Here is a 25,376-nt window from a genome sequence, read left to right on the forward strand (position 1 = left end):
TAGGCAACAAGACTCAGCAGGAGCCTCCCAAACAACTGCAACCCACATGCTTCCCAGCCACCTGGCCAACCAGCCTGCACTGCCTCCTCTCCTGATGGGAAGCCTATTAATCACGGTGTGGCAGGAGAGGGGGCAGATCACAAGAAGTGCTAGAGGTACTAGATATGTCTCCTACACCTTCCATGGCTGTGAGATCCCTTGAGTCAGGTGCTCCTGCTCAGGAGCGTGAAGTTGTCAGAGCAGATTGTGTCCCTCTTGCCCTGGCTGCAGCCAAAGCCTTCCCCAAGAAATGCCTAACCTGACAGACTGCAACCTTCTGCCCCCTGAAGAGCAACCTTTACCTCTCCTCTGAACTTTCACACAGATCCAGCTGAGTTGGCACACACTTAGTCTCATGAAGATGGCCAAGTGTGTGAAAAGCTAACGCTGTTCAGTGCCTGCCAGGGATGTTCTCCAAGGCAAGACAAGAAGAATCAGCATGTTCTTTGAATTTTAAAATTGTTGATGGATGTGGCTGTAATGACTTACCAAGTTCTGGCCCAAAGGATGCAGCGTGTCAGCGATGGTGATGGGGAGAAAGCAGGATGACAATCAGAGCATGTAACTCCTCCTTCCTTTTCTTCTCAGTCTGAAGAACAAGAGGCACCATCTTAAATAGGTTACAGGGGTTCAGTTCAGGGGACAGTCATGCTGAGGAGCTGAAGAAATGTGCTCATGCAGCCAAAGTACCTGAGTCTGAGGAGAGAGAAGAGATTTTCAGCTGTTGTCATCAGCTTTTTGCAATACATCTTCCTGCCATGCTAACAAAAGCCCAGTGCCATGCAGACAGCTGTAGCGTTGACTGGGTCACCTTATCCTAGCTGAGGAACTTATGCAATCATTATTTCTAGAGAAATGCTGAAGAAACTTGTTGTTATAGACAACACTGGCAGACTAGAAAAAGGGTATTTGTAGCCCAGGAACAGACTAAAAGTAGTCATAAAGTTGATGTCTTTCAAGAGCAAAGTGTGTTTCTAGAGCAGACTTCTACTACCAGCATGCAGAAGCAATGAACAGAACCTCTCTCCAGCCCAAACTTCAGCAGGTATCTGGATATGCATGGTAGGAGCTGGCTGTTAGCTAGCTGACATGCCCAGTGCCTTTTGTGCCATGGGTACCCGCAATGGCTGGTGTCTCAATGTCAGCATTCTCATCTCATCTTATGTGGAAATGTCCAGGTCACCAACCTCAGGATGCAAACCCAGAAATGAGTGAGGAGCTCCAGAAACATTGTCACTGATGGAGCTGGAGGTCATTGTTAGCAGCTGCCATTTCCAACACATTGTGCCTGAGTGTTTGCAAAATTTCTTATCACCACCTGAGAACTAGGTGATGTACATGACAGACACCACATACCACACTAGCTAACCTTAGCAGGGGTATCAATGTTCAACCAGAAAATGCACAGATGAACTTCCAAGAGGAGACAGAAGCAGTGGGGTGCAGTGTCAAACATCCCTCTCAGGGATGCGAAGGTGGAGCCACCTGAACCCTCCAGGTCCCTCTGTGAACCGTTCAGCTGCAAGGTTGAGTCTTTGTACAGCACTCGGCATCCTCTAGCTGCATGGCAGAGAGGACAAATGACTCATTTGATCCTCTTAATACCCCAACACCCAAGTGGGAAATTATTTCAGCCCATCTGAAGATCCTCCTCTTTGCAATATGCCTGGAGGTCCCCCTACAGCCCAAGTCCTCCACCAAACATGCAATTCCTTCCAAGCCATTCCAGGCTTCTGTTCCTATGGGATGTGAGCCCAAGTAACCAGCAGGATCTGCTCAGGGATTGCTAGAAGGCGTCCTACCTGGGGCCCAGCTAAGCATTGTGCTGGAGAGGTAAATGTGGTGATACAGAGCCTTCTTTGGAGGATGGTTTGATGCCGTGTAGACAGGGGAAGGAGGACTCACCAGAACTGCAGAGGAAACATGACCTTACCATGATGTCTCCCTATCGGGTTAGGCATGCACTCAATCTTGCCGCAGCTCATTTTACTGCTCTGTTGCTCTTCCTCTCCTTGTCTTATCTATTGACCATGGTAATTCTTGTGGGCAGCAGTTTTGTCTCCCGACTTGTCTATGGCAGGACCTCTTGAAGAACAGGACAACAGTCCCTTGTGTGCTGATCGGGTCATGTCCGTTCTCTCATGGAGAGACATTATACGGACACATGTGGTGCCTCACGGTGCTGTGTGATGTTGCAGTCCCTCAGAGCACTGTTTTTACAGCTGGAGGCAGATGGATCCGTCCGGCCCGTGTGTTTGGCAGAGGTGGCCTCTTTGTTCCTCAGTTCACGCAAGCAGATGAGCAGCTTCCAGACCTGAATTTGGCCGAGGACAGCACAGAGCTCAACTAGAGCCTGAGCCTGGCTACCTCTTACCTCCTCCCTCCTACGGCTTCATCCACCTGGGCATGGATGACTTCGAGCACTTTCCCTTGCTGGAGGACTTCAGAGAAAGTCACAAATACATTCAGGTTGTTTGTTAACAAGCCACCTCCAGCCGCAGGTTGCTGGACACAGGTCGAAGGGTGAGCAGGAGCAACAGGCAAGCTGCCAGCCAAGCTGACGCATTGCTGACCGTGATGTTCCGGCTGCTATAAATTGCTGCCGGCCGTGCTTCACCAGGCTCAGCTCCAGCAGAGCAGAAGGGAGAGGGTTTTTACCTGCACCTACCTCCCAGTCAGCTGCAGGCCTAGGAGGAGCAGGCAGGAGAAGGCAGTGCCAGGCAACCTGGATGCAGGGCCAACACGGTGTCTCTGCTGGACAACATAGCCAGCTGCGGTGGTTTTGCAGCTGTCTGTGGTGCTCGGTGTCATGTTCGTGCTGCTGAAGGTGGCCCAGTTCTACGATGAGAGGAAGAAACTCATCAAAGCTCTGTAGGCATTCCCTGGTCCTCCAAAACACTGGCTCTATGGCCACAATCACCTGGTAAGGAGGGAGCTGGGCTCAGTCAGGGTGGGTTTGTCCCAACAACTGTGGAGCAGAGCAGTCAGGATGAGAGGAAGCTGTGGGTGGGGTGTGCATGTCCCCTGCTCGTGTCCCTTCCTACAGGAGAGGACCTCTGCACAGGGAGTGCCAAGACTTCTGCCTGGATATGAAACGTGCATCATTTTGGTAAAAACCAGAGCCACGTTGTTTGCAGTTGTGTGCTTAAATATGCATTTGGACAATTTCTGTGACTTTCATTGAAGTTATTTAAATATGAGCAAACATAAGATGCCTTTCTTCTGCATTAAATCTTCTACTAAGAGTCTCTTCCCCTACAGCCACATGGCCACAAAAAGCAGGGCATTTTATTGCAGCCATTTTCATCCTTCTGTAGCGAAGATATTTTTGCTTTCACGTTGTATGCCCAGTTCACACTGCTGAATTTAGAGACCAGGGGTGTAACAGCCTTGGTCCCCCTGGCCTGTTCATCAGGCATCCTGGCATTGCCTATATCAGCTGTAGCTCCTGAGTGCAACACCAAGTCGCTCCAAGCCCAGGCTGTCCTAACGCGGCTCAACTGCAGCCATGAACCAGCTAGGGACTTTCCATGGAGCTGCCTTGTGCTGCAGGGATGCAGCGGCTCAGGCACCTTTGCCCCCTGTGCACGGTCCCTTTGCCCTGCCCAGCATCGCCTCCAGCTGCAGGATGGAAAGCCCCCCACGGCAAGTCTGCCCACTCTCTTCTTCTTTCCCAGCAGAGGATGTCTTGTACGTGCTTTCAACGGAAGCGCAAGTTTAACCTCTGCTCTCCCTGGCACGTCTCTTTCTGCCTGAGTTCAGTCCCTGCTTAATTGTCATTGCAGATAACTACCGATAAAATATTAAATCAGATGGTGTCATGGGGAGAAGAATACCCCTATGCCTTTCCCAGATGGTTTGGACCAGTCCTGCCTTCTCTAATAATCCACCATCCTGAGTATGCCAAAAGCATACTTGGCCGAACGGGTAAGTGTCTACGTCTGGTTTTGGGAAGTCATGTCCTTGACACATCCCTACTGAGAAAATCATGGGAACCTTGCCTGGAGTCATCCCTCTGCCAGCTTCCTTCACAGCTATTGCAATTCCTCCTTTGCTCCCCTTTGCAAACTCCCAACCCACCCCAAGTTTCATGGAGTAGTTTGTATTCTTATGCAAAACGGTGACAACATGCATGTTCCTCCTAGTCCACCATCTCCATTTTCATTGGTCTTACTGTCTTCTATGGCATCTACCACCACAGCGTCTGTGTTTCCCAGTAAACCGGGTGAGCTGGCATGGCAACGGCTTTCACAAGACATCTCAAGTTTCCTCTGCTGCTTTCTGTAAGGCATGATCCCTGTGAGTGGTACACATATAGGCATCTCCAGTAACTCACATCCATTGCTCTCAACTTTGAGACTTGCCATGGCCATTTCTGCTCCACACACAATTTTCATTATGCTTTTCTCTGGTTTTCTCAAGTCCACTAAGGTCATATTTGTAGACCACTTTTAAACTCTACCTCTAATGTTAGAGTATTTTACATATTGAAATGAGACTAATTCTACACTCTGATTTAGAGGACAAAAATCTAATATAAATTTATCCTGAATTTTCTTTTATGTTATGTTGAATTGAGCAGCCATTCATATTGTTCTGGCATCTATTTTGTTTTACAGATCCTAAGCCAAATATACCCTACAAATTCTTAATTCCCTGGATTGGTAAGTCATTCCCTTCCATTATTCCTTTCATCCGCATTGCACATTTCAGTGGCTTCTCTCTTGTCTTCCTTTATTTTGCTCTCTTCCATTCTAAAACCAGAGCTTGCAAATGAGAGGGTTTGTTTGAGTGTGAGCATTAGTACCAGTGGTGCCCACCTAGTCATCGAGCACATCAGGTGGCTTTGCCTTGGATCACACGCCTTGGCCTTCACAAAGGAACTTCAGTTTGCTCAGGGACTGAATGCTACCGTGGATAGCCGGGGTGAGACACACCAAGGCCAGGGAGGTTCATGGCTTGCACACAGCTTTGAGGTAGCCCTCCAGAGTTCTGCTAACAACTGTCAGCATAGGCTGCAAAGGGCACCCAAGTATTTCATTTAGGGTAGAAAAACCCATCTGAGAGAGCAAGTCCTTTGTCTCTGCCATCAAGGCTTTGGTTTCAGGGTAGATTAAGCTTGCGGAGTCCATTGCAGTAAAGGACACGTGGGCATCCTTCTCCTCCATCCAAAGAGCACTGCTGTGAATGGCCTCAGAGAGGCTGCAGAAAAGGCTCCACCACCAACTCTTCTTCCCCCCAGACCCTCCACATTAGCCTGCACTTGGCCAGAAGCAGTACTGAGGCTGTCAGAGCCGTGATCAGAGTCCGGAGGACCTGATTGCACCTTTGCTGATTGTGTCTCCAGAGCAGGGGCTGTTGATCTTGGATGGAACCAAATGGTTCCAGCATCGGAAGCTGCTCACCCCAGCCTTTCATTACAAAAATGCTGAAATCTTACGTGACCCTGATGTCAGACTCGGTCAAAGTGATGCTGGTGAGAGTGATCTCTCCTGCTACATTTACCTTGCGGCTGCGCACCAGCAAAAAAAAAAATCAGGCCTGGGAATGACCAAGGGAAAGAGACTTGACATAGATGGTTCGTAGAGTTTTGCTGAACTTTTTGGGTAGTTTTGAAGTTCTTAAATTACTCCGCTCACCTTCCTCTGGCCAATCCACTTATTCTCTCTGTCATCTGCTTCCAATAAAACAAACTACTGCTAGAATATCCCTTCCTAGCCCGGTAATGCCAAACATGCATGGAAAAAGAAATTCACAGAATAGTTTTAAGAGATTCACAGAATAGTTTTAAGAGATTCACAGAATGTATAGTGAACTAGGATCTCTGCTTGCAGAAAAGAAAGTAATTAGCAGCGTGGATCAGAAAAGAGGGACAGGAAAATATGACCTGATCATACATGGCCAAGTCCGTTCTGGTAGTCTGTCCCTCTTTACCTCCATCTCCATCACTAGGATAAATGGGAAAAGAAGAGCACAGAGAGGAAGCCAGTGGAGCTCTTTCAAGACATCAGCTTGATGACACTAGACAGCATCATGAAATGTGCCTTCAGTTATAATATATAATATAGACTGTCAGACTCAGAGATCAGTGCCTGAACTTTCAAATCCTGGGAAAACAAGCGCTCCTGTTTCCCCACTCATGCTGCTAACACCAGCTTTAACCTTGGTCTCCTTACAGCAACTCAGACCATTATATCAGAGCTGTTTATGACCTGAGCTACCTCGTGAGCAATAAGACTCCAGACTTTTTCTTACAAGGATGTCTTCTATGACTTGACTCGCAAAGGCCGTGAGTTTCAGGATGCATGCAAGCTGGCCCATACCCACACAGGTATTCATCCCCCTTTCTCCTGCGGGGTTGCAGCACGCGCTGACTAGAGGGTTACACATTAAACGGCGTCCAAGCTGCTGACCGAGCGGACAAGTACATGAGCTCTCTGGAGGGGCAGAACACATCTAACAGATTGGTCATTCTCCTATGCAGATAAGGTAATAAAAGAAAGAAAGATATTGCTCTCCAGTGAGAAGGAGCTTGACAAGATCCAGAAGATGACACACCTGGATTTTCTGGACATTCTTCTTTGTACCAAGGTGAGTGTTTGAAATAATTGTATTGAATGCCAAAGAACATACCTGTGCGGCACCAAGGATGCGTCAGCAGGGAGCTCACCACCTCTAGCTGGAGCTGCTGGCAAGACCTTCCCCACCGCAGATTTCCTAGCTCAGGGAAAGGTGGTTTGAAAGGGAAGGAAATACAAATGTGTGAGATCAGTGATTGAACATAAAAAGCTCAGACAGATTTTCATCTTCCTTATTCATTTTCATTGAGCACATTAATAGTTTAAACTAAGTGAGCTGTCAGAAATCAAAGAATGAGGTCTTCGGAAAGGTTACAAGGAAGCCACCTTGGCCGTAGTCCTCTTAAGAGGTTTTCTTTCTTACCGTCTGTAGTTTTACCTTCAGAGACATCTTCAGATACTGTGGACAGAAGCTGCCATTTGGCGTTCAGGAAGGCGATACCCTCTGTGCTCACTCTGTCCTTCTAGAGCCGCTGCTTTCTTTCGTGTCTCAGTCTGAAACAAAAGTTGCCCAAACCAAACTACTGAAAAACATAACAGGGACCTTCCTTCTGAAGGACTGGGACCTGGTATCCCACCAAAGCCCAACACTGTAGCTCTGTTGACTGCAGAGTCGGCAGTCAGCGGGTCTGACTGTTCTCACATGTATTGGATATATTTTCTACTGGCTTACTTGCTGATGTACCCAGAGATACAAGAGACACCAAACTGGGCCCTTCTTCATTAGCATCTGGGGTTATTTTTATGCCCAAAGGAGCAAGTCCAATTAATGTGCGCTTGAGAATGATACACTGTTCCTTCCATCAGGATGCAAATGGAGCTGGGCTATCTGATGAGGACCTGCGTTCCGAGGTGGACACATTCATGTTTGTGGGTCATGATACCACAGCCAGTGGGATCTCCTGGCTCTTGTACTGCCTGTCGTTATATCCAGAGTACCAGCAACGGCGCTGGGAGGAGATCCAGGGGATCCTGGGGGACCAAGATACCATTGAGTGGTGAGCTAGGACTTTTTATTCCTTTACTCTGAACTCTTTTCACTCAACTTGAGAAGGAAATTTCATCCACCATTTACTGCCTCTGCACTGGGGAATTCTGCTTTTCATGTAGCAATGCTGGCAGCAAAGGAAGGACTGGGAGAAGGAGAAAACCCAACAGGAGACCCTGTAGTCCAGCCCACCCAGTCCCCATTGCTGGTGTCCTCATTGCTGCCACTCAAATACAGCCTGACCCCCCAGTCTGCTTTCAGGGAAGACCTTGGGAAGATGATTTACACCACAATGTGCATCAAAGAGAGCTTGTGCCTGTTCCCACCAATTCCTTCCGTGTCCCGATACGTTTCTAAACCCATCACATTTTCTGATGGATGCAGCTTGCCAGCAGGTCTATTGAGTTTGTTCATCCTTCGTGCTGCTGTCTGTGACAAGTGGGGCATCCTCGCTAGAGCTGCTGTGTGGAGGGGCTGGTGGGTCTTCCAGCCTCTCGTCTCTCTTCAAAGGGCTGTACAGGGCCACCACAGCTCAGCATCACAGCTCTCCCAGAAGGGTGGCTAGAAAGAGTCCAAGGACATGCTCCAGGACACTGGGGTGTTCACAGAGCTCAAAGGGGACTTGCAGCGTGTTGATCCTGGCCAAGAGTAAAAGCTCATCCACTGGTACCAAAATGGGGCCCCTCTCTGAGGACACTGTTTCTTCCATGTGAGAGTTTCAGGAGGTGATCTGCCTGGACAGGCTGGGCAGATCTCCTGCAAACAGCCCCTGCAGAGCCCAGGGAGGTAGAGCCTCCCACAAACACCTCTCCTGGGTCTTCACTCTGAGGTGTCACGAGCGTTTTCTCATTTTTCTTTTCCAGGCTGCCAGGTTGGACTGAACATACTTGCTATTCACAGGAACCGGGATGTGTGGGAGGACCCCGAGGTATTTTGCCTTTGTTATAAACAAGAAGGGCAGATGATCTCTGAGCCCAAACATTCACCCCCTTGAACAAGGCAGCCTGTGCCTCCCTGCCATGTTTGGGGTTTTTTTCCCCCTCTTATTCCAACAGTCCATATCTGAATGCAATGAAGTTACCAAAAAACTCAAAGGCTTTGAACGTTACAAAGTGCTGGGAAAGGGTGCTGAATAGTCTGTCTTCATGCATGGTGACACAGAGATACTCAGGTTGCTTTCAGCTGCCCCGGATAGACTTACGTCCCGGTGTGGCATGAGAAGTCCCAAGCCCTCCAGGCAGTGTGTGATTCGAAGCTGATGTCGTAGAGGCTGCAAGGAAAGAATTATCTGGGAAATTTGAAGGAGGGTCCACAGCTGCTGCTCTCCAGTGCCTCTCTGGAGAGGCAGGATCAGGCATCTCTGGGCACGAGGGAATCTGACTTGATCATTGCTGCCATGGATGAGAAAATGCTTGCAGGCATCCTGGGTGCTGTAGTGGATGATCTGGATCTCTCCAAGGGGAATATCCACATGGCCACCAGTGCCCTCTTCTCATTTACCTGGTTGGCTTTGCAGAGGGACAAATGTCAGCTGCAGCTCCTCTGGGGCAGCAGGGGCCACATCCAGCCCTAACTTGGGGACCGAGGAAGAATCTGGTGCTGCTCATAGCAGAGCCAACACTGACTAAACAGCCTTTGTTGCTCTCACAGATGTATGATCCCCTGAGGTTTTCTCCAGGGAACTCAGCACAGAGGCACTCCCATGCTTTCCTGCCTTTCTCTGCTGGATCCAGGTGGGAGATCCTTCCTCCCTCTCCTTCCCTTTAGGCTGCCTTGCATGGGAAACCTAGCTCAGAGCCGAGCTCCTGAGGCTGATCGCCCCTCCGTGCCCATAAACCAAGTTGACTTGGCTAACTCAAACAGGCTTTCCATACCAGGATCCCCACCATACTCCATCAGCTCCAGAGCATTTCCCGCACGCCAAGCTCTGTTGTCACTGTAGGGTTTCACACAATTTTCTTGTGGATTTGTGGAGAAGTTTGCATTTTCTGTTGCCTGTGTTGGGAACACAGGCTGCCTTGTTTAGGGGCGAATACCCAGTGCACATCAAAGCCAAGCTGGATCCCAGTCTCTGTGGTTCCCATGCTGTATCAATAGACAGATGCAGGGTACTGAGGTCTCAGTAACTTGCAAGACGAGATACTCCACACAGAGCCAAAAATAACCTTTTTGAGGTGTCTGGGTTTTTAGCTGGATCCATGCAGCACTTTTTAGTGAAGTAAGCCCCAGTTCTCTCAATCTCATATCTTTTTTCAATGCTTATTAATAAAAAACAGCAATACCCCACCACAGAGGTGGGTACATTTTGTTGTGGCATCAGGAGATTCCTAGATAAGCTGTGGCATCAGCCTCAGAGCAGCTGGTGGTCCCCCAGCTCACTCATGGGCTGAGCCCAGCTTGGGGGCAGTCGGGGATGAAGGCTGCAATCAGAGCCTTTGTCATCCTCTCCGCAGGAACTGCATTGGGCAGCAGTTCGCCATGAATGAGATGAAGGTGGCTTTGGCCCTGACCCTGCTCCGCTTCAAACTCTCCCCTGAACCATCCAAGCCTCCCGCGCTGATGCCACAGATCACCCTCAGGTCCAGAAATGGGATCCACCTGCATCTGAAGAAGATTCACTGACCTGGTGGGGTACCACAGCAGGGGGCAAGTGCTTTCCCAAGGACCACCCTGCACCCAGAAGTTTAAGACGGGGACACCAAACAGACCTGGCCATCTCGGACGTCTCTTACATTAACCTCCCTCCCTGCTGCCATCCGGGGGGGCACGCTGAGCCCCCTTGCACACACACCAGCAGTTCCAGGACCCGCCCTTGCACGGGAACGGCTCTGCCAAGGGGGTTTCACAGCGTGGCTGTGGCTCAGCTTTCACTTCCCCAGGCATCCTCCATGTCCTGCTCATCTCCTCACCTCCAACCTGCCCTCGCACGCTGCCTGGCGGGACTTCTCTCCCCTGCCTCGGCATTTGCACCATCTCCAGTTCCCTGCTCGGGCACGGCGGTGAACAATGTCTGCGTGGTTTGCATGGATGTCTAAAGCCTGGACACTGCCAGAGAACAATGTCCCTTCTCTGCCTCCAACCTGGGTGTGCTGGGGCTGGAGAGGTCCTCCCTGCAGCCACTGTGCATCCCCATGCACCACCCTCCAAATCATTCCCCCTAATCCATCCTGGGCCCAGCACTGTGGCCACTGTTAGGGAGATGAAAGCCAACGGGTTTTTCTGCCCTGATGCTGAACTTCCTTGAGCTCAGGAGCCAGTGCAGAGACCAGCTAACCTGCAGAAAGCACTCACCGCCCTCAGCATGACATGCGGTCAGCCTTGTCCTCCTCTTCCCTCTAAAATGAGAGCAACACCTCGTGGAGGTACTCCCCAAGAGTGGCTTTGGCTTCCTTTGCACTTGCGGGCCAAGGCGGGTACAGGATGAGTCCCGGCAACCCAAGGGCAAGGCTGTGCCCAAGGGTGCAGCCCTGTCAGTGTTTCTCAAGCCACAAGGGTTGTTTCAACGGGTTTGCCCCCGGTGAACCTGAGGAACCTGTTTCCACTCCTCCCATGCCATGGGTCACCAAGTCCTCACCTCACTGCCTCTGGGAGTTTCCATGGTAAGGAACTGAAATGATCTGGGGTCAAACAAAGCAAAACAGAAATCATCACACACACCCCTGTCAAATGCTGGCAGCAAAACCAAAATCAGTTTGCAAAAGAAAAAAAAAAAGTCCCAAGAGGGAGCACAAGTCTGTCTTAAGCCCTTCTCTGCAGAGGCTGAGAACTGACCGCTCAGTACATGAGTGAGCTGCCCAAAGGGTGCAGGTGGGTTCTGCTCCTGGGGCCAGGCTCGTTTTGGGGGTGCAGGGACCCACTGCAGGGCCTCCCCCCCAGCACCAGCCACAGGTGAGCTCCCAGGCCAAGGGGGACCTTCTGCAGGTTTGGGGTGCGCAATAGATCACTAGGTGGCAGTGGGAGACCCAGGAAAAACCAAAGTCCTCCTCGGTCCCTGGCAAAACTCCCTGGGCTTACAGGGAGCATGGCCAGGCCCAGCAGGGCAGCTGATGGGCCCCATCCCTAGGGGCATCCCCGTCCTCACGCTCAGCCCTGCGGGGCAGCAGAGCAGGCAGTGCTCCACCACGGTCCCCAGCACGATGGTGCTGTTACCCATGGCACAGGGAAAGCTCGTCACTGCGAGTGCCCGGCCGGCCAGCAGACATCAGGGGAAACTGAGGCACAGAGGGCTGCACACGTGCCACGCCATGCTGAGAGCCAAGGCTGTTTGTCCAGCTCTCGCCTATGGCGATAGCGTCAGTGTAGGTGCAAACATAGACAAATCATGTCTGTCTGTCTGAGCAGGTCAGCTCTGCTTGTAGCCAGACCGGGACAGGCAAATCTGAGCATCTTCACATCTGCATAAACCCCTGCAGCCCCCTGCTCCCCCTCTCTGCCGCCTGCTGCATCCTCAGTTTGAGAAACAGAACTCTCCAGGGCAGGATCTGAGCCTTCGTTTTGGCTGTCTTGGTACCTAACGGGCCGGGGGTGCTGTGAATAACCAGCAAGCTGCAGCCTGTATTTATTTTGCCAGGCAGATGGAGACAGAGCTCTTCTCCCCACTCCCTCCCCTTCTCACCCCAGGTGCAGCTGCGTGGGTGCCGCTGCCACCACCCTCACACGTGGAGGGTGGACTCAGGCTGGTCTCAAGGGTCAGACTGCAGCTCTCCTCCTGCCCGCCTCCCGCACAGCGAGGCCGTCGGAGGGCAGCAGCTTGATGCAGCTTTTCATTAACTGGCCCTATTTGTCAGACGTTTCAGCCGCCCACCCAGCCAGGAGCCAGCGAGCCGCCTTGCAGCTCTGCTCATCCACGCTCGGGCTTGCGGTCCAAGCTACGAGCTTGGGGAGCGCTTGGCCACAAATACCCAGCCCAGTCTCCTCGGTGGTGGGTTGCAAAGGAAACTAGGTGGCACCTGAAGATGTCCTACGGCATCTTCTGGTTTGGGCATGGAGGGATTAAGGTCAGAGCAGGAAAAGTTAGATCCAATGAAGACCCACAGCTGCTGCCCATCCCTGCATCCGTACAGTGCCCTGCTTGGCTTCCCAGCCCTGTGTTTTGAGACCATCACCCTACTCATTGCCATGAATGAGGCTGCCCGTTTTGTTTCTGAGAGTCCTCCTGACTGTTGGGAACGGTCAAAGCCCGACCACTTCCAGCAGAGACCTTCCCCAGGGAAACTGCTCTGGGAAATCTGCTCGGGAAAGAGAGGAGAAACTCCTGACATTTTTAATGCAAAAAAAAAAAAAAAAAAAAAAAAGGATCCTTAATCCAGGCAGTTCTGACAATAATTGAGGTAACCTGAGCCAAACACTTTAAAGGCTCTCCCTGTTAAGAATCACCCTTAATCCAGGTTTGCAGTTCGAAGGATGAAAGCTTTGGGGGAAAGATCTCGCAGCACCAATGCATCATGGAGCCGTAATGCAGCAGCAACCAGGAGAAAATTCTCCCACTTTTCAGTTCATTCAGGTCAAACCAGGCAACCCAAACATCTCTCCCACCTTCAAATGCTGGCAGTTTCTGGACAGCAGCGTGTTCAAGATAACCTCCTTAGCTTGGCAAAGCCACCGCTAAACAGCAGAAAGCAGCGCGAGGAGCCAGGCAGCGCCCACTGACATGGATCGAATCGCCCGCATGTTTACGCCAAATGTCTCCATACCAGGCGGTGATATTTCTGTGCCATCTTGGCTCTGTCCCTCCATCACAATTTCTACAGCAGCCGCCAGTCCAGGGGCGAGTCCTTCCAGGGTACCACTGAACCCTCTGGGAGATGCTTCGAGAGCCAGCCCCTTTAGCATGGAGACACTTCAGGGGCCTCAGGACAGCCCGTAGCACCAAAAATTCGCCTTTTTCTTCTTTCCCTCCTCCTTTTCATTTTTTCTGTCTTTTTTTTTTTTTTCTGCTTTTTTGAAGCACAAACAATGGAGCTAAAAGGTTGGGTATCAGGCCGATAATCATGAATGACGTGTCGTTATTACACACCACACATTCATTATCTCCCACTCCAGCCATGTCACAGGCGGCTGGAGGAGGGCAGATAACGGGGTGCCTTCATGCAGATGGCTTATTATCAGGATGTTCCAGGAGGGGCTTTAAGACAGTTAGTGATGCTGTTTGCCAGTTAAAGATTAGAGACCCCAGAGAATAATTAACAATCCCAAAACCCAGTTTTTCTGCTGGATTCTTCTGCTTTCTCCCCCCTCCCTCGTCCTCTTTAATCTATTCACTCTAGCAGGTGTAATAAAGTGATAAGGACAGGCTCCGGGGATGTTTGTTTGGCTACTACGGGTGTATAAACCAACAATGGATGGTATTTTACTTCTGGCTTTCAGTGGCTTGAATCGAGACCAAAAACTTTGCAACCCCCTTGCCCACACACAGCCACCCCTACACGCCACACTCCCGGCTCCCACCTGGGTGGCTGGGCTCCTTCCCCAGCCCAAAGGACCGCAATGGTGGGACGGGCTCCCTTTTTACTTCTGGAGGTCCAAATCACATCGCTTGGGTATCAAGGTGCCCAATGTCAGGACATAAAGCCCAGGCTATGCTGCTCAGGGACAGGGTTGGAGCTGGTGGTCCTTCTAGCAGCGGTTTACCTGCATACAACAAGTCTTTAATTAAACCACCTTGGAATAATTTATATGGCTATATATAAGTTATATAATTTATCATTTTTATGGGTAGGCATCTACCTGCTGAAGCTGCTCCAGGGTTGTGGTCACAGCTGAAACAGAAACATCTTAAACCTCCACAGCTAAAGAGCCTCAGGAGAGATTGGGGGAAGCATCAGAGTAAAGGTGGCTTTCAACAAGATGCCCTGTTATCTGGGGGTCCAAGAGATGAGTTTCACCCTCCTAGGCCACAGAGAAAAGCTGTGATACATCCTGAAACAAGGTGGTAACGCAAAAAGACCACCCTGAGTATCTTTGGCCCAAAAGACGACTATCCTGTCCACAGTAGGTCCCAACCCTGAACACCTTCCTGAAGCCTAAGCTTCAGAGATACTGGCATTAACAGAGTGAGGGTTAGGATGGGGTACCCATGGGTGTCCTTCCCCTTCATCAGTGGGTGTGGGGTGACTTGTGGAGGACACGGTCACCCCCCCGTACTGCATGGAGAGAGGTGCTGGGGAGGATTTGGCCCCCAGGCAAGTTGGCCCAGGGCCCTTCAGAGAAGACACCGACGCTGTTGGAGGTGCCCATCACCTGGGGACTATCAGGCAGAGCCCCGGCTCTGGAGGGCATCCCCCAGCTCACAGGGTCAACACGGCGGGTGAGAGCGCTGAGATGCCAGAAGTTGCCTTCCCAATCACGCTCATCATGCTGGGGACGCATGCGACAGCGTTGTGCTATAAAGAGCATCCCCGACCCTATCAGCGAGAGATGAGATATCCTAATTATGGCAGTACAGGCGAGGATCCGGGCCGTATCAGCTAGCACAGAAAGGTAAACAAGAAATATAACAATGGACCCTTAACACTCATTAGCTGTGTCAGATAATACCTCACTTTTCTCCCTTTGGGGCTTAAAATCTAATTAAGATTTTCCAACAATAAATTTCGTTTATGCTCGCTCCCTTTTGTTCTTTTTAGGATCACACCGAGAAGCAGGCATGAGCCGGCTGCACGGCTCGCGGGGAGGCAGCCCGCTTCGCACAGCCAGCCCTGGGCCGTGCTTGACAGACAAGGGAAACCGAGGCAGGATGGCGTCACGGACTGTGCGGAGGTGAGGTCCCACCAGGGAGGTAACACAGTGGCTCTTACAAAAGATGTTTTCCCCAGGAAAGTGAGCTGTGAAGGGGCGCTGGCTGGGATAAGACCAAACATCAAGGTTCCTGGGCTAGCCCAAAATGTGAGCTGGTAAAGCCCCGTCCCTCTGCTTGCCTGGACCCACGACCGCGGGAGGAATCCTTGGGGAAAGGGTCCCACCGAGCCCCCAGCACACCTCCACTGCAGACCCGCACCCAGGCGCTGCTGGGGGAACAACTCGGGCATTCATCACGTATTCAGGGCGTGCACGGGGCAGGGAATAAACTCCCGCTGTTACTCATTATAAAGATGCCGTTTCTAACTCCTTTTGCAACCGACAGGTAAAAATTAACGGGTTCCCCTCCTCTCGCCACACCCCCAGCCCGAGTGCTGACGCGGCAGGAACACGCAATGGCTAATCCTCCTTAAACCCTGCTGAGCGAAGCGTTACCGCTGAGCTCTGGGGAGCTTGTTTTCTTCCAAACCCGTGTGAAGTTCGGCACCTGCGAGAGAAAAGCCAGGGAGCAGCACCCATCAGGGCCACCAGTGGGAAGGTCCAGGGGACAGCCTGGGGCTGGCTCAGCCTCCAGCTGCCCACAGGAAGGTCGTGGAAGGGAACGGTTCCGACGTGATGCTGGGGACGGCAGCCGTCATGCCTCCGCACCGGAGGGCTTGACCCCTCCAAGCCTTCTGCCTGTTTTCTTCTACCCCCGTGCAATTTCTCAACTGAACCTGTGATTTCTCAACGCCCTGAGAGATTTTCAAAACACTTGCCTACGTGAGGCTTTTCAGGGTGATGCCTTTCAGGGTAGGTCTGTTACTGGAAGGCTCGTGTTTTACTTCCATGCCTGAATTTTTGCATCACCACCTCCTACGGACATCGACAGCTTCACCTGTGGGAAATGAGAGTGGCTCATGGCAAGTGGTGGCACCAGGCTCCAGCCCCAGCTCCCTGCTCCATCCCCAAGGGCTCCCAGCAGTGGGAAGTGGCCCGTTTGGGGCTGAGCTCCCCAGCAGGACTGTCACATCTTCACTTTGGGGAATACCCATCAGGTTTCGGTGCTGCAGGAAAACAGAGTTTTGCAAGCCCGTGCCTGGGAAAGAAGCTGGCTGCCTGCGCTGTGCTGGGCAGCACCTCCTCCAGGACAGGCTCAGGGCTTTTCAGGTCACAGGCAGAGGAGCAAGGAACAGCCCTTGCAGCAGGAAAGCCCATTCGGGGTCGAAACGCACAGAGCGGGAGCTCTGCTCGTGCGAGGCAGAGAGGTACCTCCAGCCCTGATACAGCCTTGCCTGTTTCTGGCACCGCTGCCTGCAAACGGGCCTCCAAAGCACCTCCTGAGCTGAGGTCAGGGCTACCCCAGACCCAAACCCGTCACAGCTGCGGTTTCACAGCAGGTCTAACAGTTCTCCTTGCCTCAATGCTCAGCAGAAAAGGAGAGCAAGAAGTGACTCGGGCACCCAATGTCCTCCTGCCACCTCCTCCCCCTTGCATTTGCACAGCCCCAAGCACAGCAGAGCCCCAAAACCACCCCACTACCTCCAACCCAGGGGCTGCCAAAAATGCCCCTCTCATAAACACCCATCTCATCCCTCCCAGCCCTGTTCCACCTGGAGGCCCTGGGCTGCCCTTGATTGCAGAGCTCCTTAACCCTTTCCTCGCTGCTCAAAGGAAGGACCCTGCATGCCGCTTGGGCAACTGATGTCCCAGGGAAGGCCAAGGCATTGCAGGTCTCTCATTTCCATCTGCAAACACCGTGGCTTGGGAGCACTCATTGCTCCCACAGTGGCCCCAGCGCTGTCTCCACCACAGCAAAAATAGACCCTGGTTAACGAGCAGACTGGCAGGAGCGGGTTGCACCATGAGGCTGCCCCGGGGAGAGCCAGCACTGCCCGGGAGCAGCCCCCGGCCACATCCTGGCAACACCAGTAACTGATTGGCATTCGCAGCCTGCAGCCCTGGGAATGGTCCCCAGCTGGCTGTGGGTCGGTGGGATTCAGGGAGCGCTGCCTTTCACCCATTATGCAGCGCTGGGAAGTGCTGTGTTGGTGCTGTGCCTCAGTTTCCCCACCTGGCAAACAGAGGAGAATGATGCTCACCTCCCCGTACAGCCCCTCACGGCTCTGGGGTGGTCCAAATGCTGAGCAAACAAAATGCTCCACCTTTTTCTCTCCCCTGTTGACACACAGACACACAGAAAAGCACTCTTGGCTTCATCCAAGTGAGGAAATAAAAGACGGATCCTACCCAGGAGGGGTCACGGGGGAGATGGGGATGCTGACCTGTGTCTAAGCACCCTTCCCACTCCCACCACCACCTTCCCCAGTGTCCTTTCCTTCCGGAGCTGCCTGAAGGCTGGGAGCACTGCCAGATGCCAGAAAGTCCTTTGGGTGATTAGCAAAATGACCACTTTGCTGTCAGATGGGCAACAATTCTCTTTATTGCTCACAGGGAAGATATATACAGGGGAGAAGGTTTGTTCTGACATTAAAATGCATGGTGTAGGTCATAAAAAGGAGGGTGAAATGGGGAGAAGGGAGTGGGTTTTCCATCAGCAGCTCCCCAGAGGGTGGCTGGGGGTGCGGAGAGGTCCCAGGCACCCAGCGGGGACCCCTCCATGTCTGGAGCAGGTCAGCACCCCACTGGGACCGGGGACGTCAGCCTCGCCAACCAGGTAGGGTGACCGCCGGGCAGTGGAGGTGGCACCTCAAGACCTCTCCTGGCGACCGATGCCCACGTGGACACCAGCCCCCGAGGCGGAAGAGCACGTTCCCAGGTGGGAAGGGAAAAGAACCGGAGGCGGCGGTGCCGTGGAGAGGTCGGGGAGCCGCCGCGCACAGGGGATGCCGGTGCAGAGGGTCCCTGCGAAAATGCCCCATCACGAGAGCGGGAAGCAAAGTGAGAGGAGGAAGGAGGGCTGCCGGCCAGGGTGCCTGCTACATGGCGGTGGTGATCACCCTCTCCTCGGGCTCCAGGGTGTTCTCGTAGGCATGCTGGCTCTCTTTGGATCTGCGTCGGGAGGGAGAAAGACAGCGGTGAGCTCGCCCCCAGCAAGACCAGCCTCCCCGAAGCCACCAGCGGGGCCCTGACCTTGCTGATGCTGGCCGTGCATTGAGTGAGGCGCAAGGCAGGGAATGCCTCCCACTGCCAGGAGGAGAGCCAAGCATGGGCTGGGAATTGCTCTAATTTCTAGCAAGGACTGTTTTGACAGTCACAATCTGTGTGGTGACATATAGCCGCTTTGGGTGGCTCCTTTGCCCCAGTGTGAAAGGTGTGATATAGTGTAAGAAAAATGTGGTGTAGCAGGTTGCAGGGCAGTGGGTGGACCATGGGGCTCAGCTGCAGGGATGAGGGGAGACCAGGGAGGAGGCGATGCTCCCTCACCAACTTCTCCTTAGCCCCTGGAGAGAATAAAAGCCCCAAAACCAGGCACATGGGACATGTGAGACCCCGTGTGGGAGACACCATGGCTCTGCACATCTGAGCTGTCCCCAGGGGGACAGAGCAGGGCCTGGGAGCCCGTGGGTCAGAGGTCTAAGCAAGTCCTTCACCTGAAGTCTGCTGCAGCGGTTAGGTATCTCCCTTCATGGCCGTTGGACGTGACGGCTTCCTGCTTGTCCTCGATGCTCACCACCGTTTCAACGTTTTCCCTGGAGGGGAGAAGAGAGGAGTTGAGAGAGAGCAATGGTGGGGCCATGCCAGGGAGCAGCTCGTGATGGCGACAGTGCAGAGGAAGGGACTGCTCCAACACCACCGAGACGATAAGGGACCTGGATATGTGATACTGGCCTCGGACACCCAGCTCAGTCCCCTTCCCAGCAGGACATGGGTGAGGAGAGATACCCTCGCAGCAGGTCAGCAGGGGCCATGCCCAGACGCCGAGTGCCAATCCCTGGCACTGGAGCTGGGACTCCCAAGTGCCGAGCTGGCAGTCAGCAAGACTCATTTGACAATACCTGGCATTGTTTTCTCCCACTAACTGGTTTTTCCAGTCATCTTCTATGTAATCTGTTGCAAAATAGTCCTCTACAGTCCCAGCTGACAGAGAGAAACGCTGAGGCTCTGCCAGCGCCGCAGCCCTGGCACAGGAGGGTTGCACGTCCGCGCGTGCTAAGCCAAGCGTCTTCCTCTTGGATGCGAGCCTGGATCGCTCGCCGAAGGACCCGTGGGGCAGGGTCCAGGTGTTCGACCTCAGCCAGAGCCTAAAAGCTCGGCTTTTGGAGTGAGCCTCTGGTCCGAACCGCACCGGGGGGGTGTTAGCTGCGGAGGGCGGGTGGCAGGTCCACCCTTCGCGCACATCCCTGCCTCCTCCAGCGCTCGCCCAAGGGCGATTTCAGAGGCTTTTTCGAGGAACAGGCTGGCATAGAACAGGGCAGCGGCTTGCGCTGATCGCTGCTGTCACAGTGACAGCGCGGGGCTGGCAGCGCGCCAGCCCGCCGAGCCTCGCTGCCGGCTCCTCTGAAGAGAGGCCAGATTAATTAAAACAAGCCTCCATCCCCCCCGAGCCCTCCTCAGCCTCCTCACAAGCAGAGCCCGACCCCACCGGTGGAGCCTTGGGTGGGGAAGAGGCGGCTGCGTGCTGGCGAAGGTGGGAAACGCTGTCCCTGGCTCCTGCTCCGCGGGCTGGTGGCTCCAGTCTGTCCCCCAGCCTGAGGACAAAGGTTTCTCTTTGGGAAACAAAGACTGCAGTTGCAAATCAGACCATATAAATATATATACGCACGTTGCATTATGCATTGACCCTGAATGCCTCCCAAAGAGCCCCCTTTAAATGCATCTGGGACAGAAGCTGACCTGCTGAGCATCGGTGTACACCTCAAGTCCCCACCTCCTCAGCCTGGAGAGGCTGCAGGGATGCGCAGGTACAAGAAGACTCCAGCACCTTTGGGTGCAAAGCCCAAAGTGCCCATGCCGGTGCAAAGGAACCAGGTTCCAGGTTATAAAGCACTTCAGATCTTCAGCCCCTGTTGAGTTTGGGCTCAGATTCAAGATCAAGTTACTGCACCTTAGCCAGTTAGCCTGGGTCAGCTGAGCAGGGCCAGCAGCCTGTGGCTTTGCTCGGCTACCTCCCTCTTCTCCCAGCTCCTCTCGGTGCTGACTTGTCTCGGTCTGCTTTGCGAAAAAAGCTGGTTTGGGTTTGTTTTCCCACAATCGTAAGGCACCTGGGAACTGCACCCTGGAATCCATAGGAAACCAGGGTAGGCCAGCCCCACCGAGACACGTGCCCGTGTAAACCAGCCGTGATGCTGCGGCTCTCCCATCCCCAGCGCAGCGCTTTCTCATGGCAGCATCTGGACGGTGCAAGCTCGGACCTGGCAATAAGTAACAGGGAGCAGAGACCAGTACAGGGAGAAGAGGACAGGGAGACCGGGACAAGGAGTCTTTGCTCTCCCCACCTGGCTCCTGGCACAGCGATCACAGTGTCCCCAGCCCTGGCACAGGGACGGAGGCAGCTGGAAGTCACCCATGCAGAGGCAGCTAAGCCCAGCCCGAAGCAACCCCCGGGGCTCCCACACTTACACTTTCTCCTTACACCAGAACCTATTGACCACGAAAGCGATGGCCACCAGGACTAGAAACACAACCACAGCGATGACACCCTGAGACCACGGCTGGAGACTGCCCCGGGCTGCAGAAACGAAGAGAGGACACGTGTTAGAAATACGCCCTCGGGCTTTATCTGCCCGACCTTCTCCCGTCCAGCTTCAGCAACGCCCAGACAAGAGCTCGGTCCTGCAGCGCCGAGCAGAGCATGTTGCTGTTAATCCAGGCAGGTTTAGCTGGGTGATAGCAATGAAATAAAGTGCAAATAACAGCAATTTCACTGGCGTTTGCATGTGGAGCATGGTGCCTTGCAGCTTTGGAGCCCCAATATATACGTACACACACATACGCAGTGGGGCGCAGATGACTGGGGTGGGGGGACAAAGGGCTGGGGGAGATGGAAGGAATGAGGGAGGATATTTGCCCAAAGTGTCAAGGGAATGAAGGCAGAGAAGTTTCAGCAAACTTCCATCCCCAGATGCCACGGATGTCATTCCCAGGTTATTTTCCAAATACTGCCCGGTAAAATAAGGACCCCACAACATGGACAGCGTAAAATTTGGTTGTCACTCTCACAGCAAATGGTTGTTGGAATGGGTCTCAATAACATCTACCATTCCACGAGTTTCCAGAGCAGCAAGTTGATTTATGACTGGAAATTGAAGGCTGAAGTGTTCAGAGCAACAGCCTCCAGCGCAAAGGCCAGGTGGGGCTGGCGGGGGTCAGGCAGCAGCGGGGGGCCGGGAGCCGACCACAGCATCCTTGTCTTCCCCGGGGCGGAGTGGCTTCATAGATTCATTTTTCTCTAACTGGGCTTGAGTGGGGATGCAGCCATGGGCGGGAAGGCTGTGAGATGTGTCCCTGGACATGGGAGGACTCAAGGGCAGGATGATGAAAAGAAGAAACCTTGTCCCAGCCCTTGCTGGGGCAGCTGTTCCTCGCCTCCCAATGACTTTTGGGCAATGGAGCACTCGGGTGCATTCAAACCCGTCCTTAAGTGTTGTCCTGAATATCAGCATTCGCATCAGCACCAAAAGGAAACCTTGTCCACACAGACACATCCCTTCAGGATTTAACTACTACTTCATTCAGGCACAGCTTTTCCTCGTCCGATGGAAACACCAACCCCTGCACACAGAGGAGGCCCCTCCGCACGGGCGGTCGGGGCAGGTGGAAGATGCTCCCACCAGCCCCAGCATCAGCCTCAGACCACTCGGACCCAGCTGCTGCCACTGGCACCCACAAAGCTGCCCCAGGACGGGTGCATTGGTACTTCCAGCTGACTCAGGAGCTTTACGCTAGCTGAACGCATCATCTGTCTCACAGGAGAGGAATGTCTGCTATAAACAGCAAATAATCTTTACTAGCAGCAATAAAGGCGGGCTGTGTGCTCCGCGTGTGCAAGCTCCTTACCCACAGCCAGCTCCACGCCGGCTCCGCTGCTGCCAGCCCTCACCTCCTTCCTCTGGTTTTGGGGAGGGGGACTGTCCTTTCGTAAGACCTCCGGTTCCTTGAGTTCTTACTGCAAGATACTTTTATTAAAAAGAAAACACAAGAAAAAAATCTGTTTTTTCCTCTTGGAAGTGAAATCAGCCTGGCCAGCTGAGTCACCACCTGTGCCAGTCCAAAAGCGGCGGCAGCCCTGGGCGAGCGGCTGGGAGAGCAGCCCCGACCGGCATCCTTCAGCCCCACTGCCGCCCCACAGAGACGCTTGCCATGTTCACTGCAAGGTCCCGGGGCCAAAACTCAAGCGGGAGGAATTCAGGTGGAAATTCCTTCTTGTATCAGCATGTTTTGGCTGAAATCCCATCATGTTAGCAGGCTGCTGGTGGCGGTACCAGGGGGTGGTGGCAGTGGGGAAGAGCAGGGTTTGGTCCTCTCCTGCCTGACCTGATGGGCAGGGATGCTCTTGCCCCTGCTGCCCACCTGCCCCATGGGTGCGGCCCCGAATACACCTCCTGCGTCCAGGCTGAGCTTTGGCCCGCTTTGCTTCCTCCTTCACTCTGCCCTTGGCTGTTATCTCAACCACATTAATTTGTTTATTAGTTGTTTATTTTTCCTGCCAGGGTCAGGGTTTCCAGCCTAGGCCTAGGAGAGGATGGTCAGGTCTAGCCCTCGGTGAGGTTTCTGCCACGGTTAAGGGAGTTCAAGGTCAACAAGGGAATGAAGTCAGCGATGACTGAAACTGCCAAATTTGCATCTCATGATCTTCAAGTGAAGGAGGAGGGAAGATAAGTGGTAGGAAACCTCCTCCAAGCAGCCATGCTCAGGAGGTACTGGATGTTTTTGCAAGCGAAACCTCCCTCAGATGGCTGTTTCCACCAGATTTCAGAGCATCCAAAGCCAAAAGGAAAAACACCAAACCAAAATCAAACGGTTCTGGCTTTGGGAGACCACACAGAGCCCAGCTGCAAGGTGGGGGGTGAGGATGGCAGTGGGAACGGCAAATGTCTCTGCGTCGGGCTGAAATACCCCCGCGGGCACCGGGAACTTGCATGGGCATAAGAAAGGAGCAATGGGAACCAGGTGGAGGCAAGAGCTTGATGGCATCTTCTCAGGGAGTGAGTATGCGGATCGCAGCCCCAGGGACACGTGCCGGCTGGAGCCCCACCAGAGCCCCACCAGCTGCCCTGCCAGGAGGGATGGCCGAAAGGATGAGGCTGGCCTGTGGAAACAGGACTGTGTTCCTGAAAAAACACGTTAACCAGGGATGTCCCTCCCGGGACAGACAATCCTTCAGGCTCTGCCACCTCCTCTCTGTTTCACCCCATGGCAATGATGGTTTTTCCCCTCCCGAACAAGATCTTCTAAGCCAAAGTAAGCAATGTGGGGTCTGCACCCCTGACAGATGTGCGTCTGTGCGTCTGCAGCTACAAATGAGACCACGGGGAGTGCCGAGGACAATATAAGCCCTTGCACGTGCTGTAACTCCGTTTCCGTACTCAAAGGCTGGTTTGAAGACACAGATCTGCTTTTCGATACATCTTCCCTGAGCGCTTGGAAGCATGGCCTGGCCCCTGTCTTTCCCCTCTCTGAGGAAGCTGTGCCAGGCTCGGAATCCTCATTAAAGGCTTTTTTTTCCCATTTTTCCAGGCAAAAGCAAAACTTTCAGTCCTGCTGACGGTGGAGACCCCAGACTGTTAAATCCTCACCAAGTCAGTAAACAAATGCAGGAAGAGCGGTCAGGGCTGGGGCATCAGAAGAAGAAAGGAGGAGGGAATTTTCCAGGACTTTGGCAGCATCACGAGTTTTAATTACTCCTCATTATTTCTAGCATTAGACAAGTTCTTCCACGAATTTCCTAAAAATAATGCCCAAGCCATAGGTAGTTTCTCTATCAAGTCTTTGCAAAGGGAATGGGAGGGCAATTTGCAGAGGAAAATATTTGCTCCTTCACCTCAGCAATGATCAAAATTACAGATTAACAGGAAAACCTGCGAGCTCAGGGAGCGACCCAGTGCAACGCTTGCCCAGGGATGAGAGTGAGAAAAAAGAAAGAAAAAAAAAAACCCTTAAGAAAACACATTACTCATCTCCGTGCGCAGTCCTGCCGGAGGTAAATCAGAGCTGCTTTATCTCCGTGCGAGCAGGAGAAATAAACCTCCAACGGCAGTTTCAGCCTTCAGCAAAACGGGTAGAAAGTCTCCATGTCCTGGCTCCGGCAAGACCTCCCAACCCACTGGCCACCCACCCGTCCCCGTCGCCCGCTGATGCGAAGCCGGAGCTGAAGCTTAGGCAGCAGCTGGGATGTTTTTTCTCTTCCTAAGAGCCCCTTTCACAGCTGTCCCTTGTCCCCAAAGCCACCCCACCGAGCAGCTCCCGCCTGCCCGGGGCTCGGCGCACCTTCCTGCCTCCCCCTTGCCTCAGTTTCCCCCGGAGATCAGGCAGCTGCCTGCACTTACCTTCCTGGCAGCAGGCAGGCTCCAGCGCCAGGAGCAGCCCCAGGAGGAAGAGGAGGAGGCAGCGGGCAGGCATGGCGGCAGGCAGGGCCACGGGCTCTCGTGGCACAGAGGAGCAGCCGAACGCAGCCCCTCCTCGCAGGGCGCTGCGCTCGGGCACGCCGCCCTCCCACAGGAATGAACGCTTGGTCAATTATCAAACGCATTAACGAGGGAGGCTGATGCTCACACCTGGTTATTCAAATCCTGCTGCGGGAAGGGGTGGAAGGAGGTGCCTCTTTCTCTCTCCCACGGAGGCTGGCGGGGAATCTGGGGCACGGTGACTTGAACCTGACGGTCCCCTTAGGGTGTGGAAGGGGACTCTGGCACAAAACATTTGCACTGGCCCAGGAGGAAGAAACGATACCGAGATGAGTAAATCTCTCCCTGGTATGGCTGCGGCGCCTGGGGAACGTGGCTGAACAGGACCTGGGTGTCCCCCAATTCCCCCTCCCTGCAGCTGGAGAGCTGGGGGGGTCCAGCGATGCCACAGCTCCGACACCCCCTCCC

General features: G+C 53.3%; 1 protein-coding gene and 1 pseudogene across 2 annotated transcripts; one reads left to right on the forward strand and one right to left on the reverse strand.

The window, feature by feature from the left end:
• The first annotated feature begins 2,445 nt into the window (after positions 1-2,445).
• LOC309407528 (cytochrome P450 4A25-like) lies at positions 2,446-10,227 on the forward strand (annotated as a pseudogene). The gene is made up of 13 exons: positions 2,446-2,508; positions 2,731-2,962; positions 3,825-3,966; positions 4,659-4,703; positions 5,387-5,515; positions 5,992-6,123; positions 6,218-6,370; positions 6,524-6,630; positions 7,425-7,615; positions 7,867-8,000; positions 8,469-8,533; positions 9,256-9,338; positions 10,059-10,227. The product of its transcript is annotated as a cytochrome P450 4A25-like (transcript).
• Positions 10,228-18,320: 8,093 nt separating this feature from the next.
• On the reverse strand, positions 18,321-24,903 carry PDZK1IP1 (PDZK1 interacting protein 1; the record flags this gene model as incomplete). Its single annotated transcript, XM_082002958.1, has 4 exons — positions 18,321-18,393; positions 18,936-19,034; positions 20,905-21,013; positions 24,831-24,903. 4 exons carry the CDS (start codon positions 24,901-24,903, stop codon positions 18,321-18,323), a joined length of 354 nt encoding a protein of 117 aa, XP_081859084.1.
• Between the last annotated feature and the right edge of the window lie 473 nt (positions 24,904-25,376).

This window comes from Phaethon aethereus (assembly GCF_964289735.1).
Source record: "Phaethon aethereus genome assembly, chromosome: 8".
In the NCBI taxonomy this organism is placed as follows: Eukaryota; Metazoa; Chordata; class Aves; order Phaethontiformes; family Phaethontidae; genus Phaethon; species Phaethon aethereus.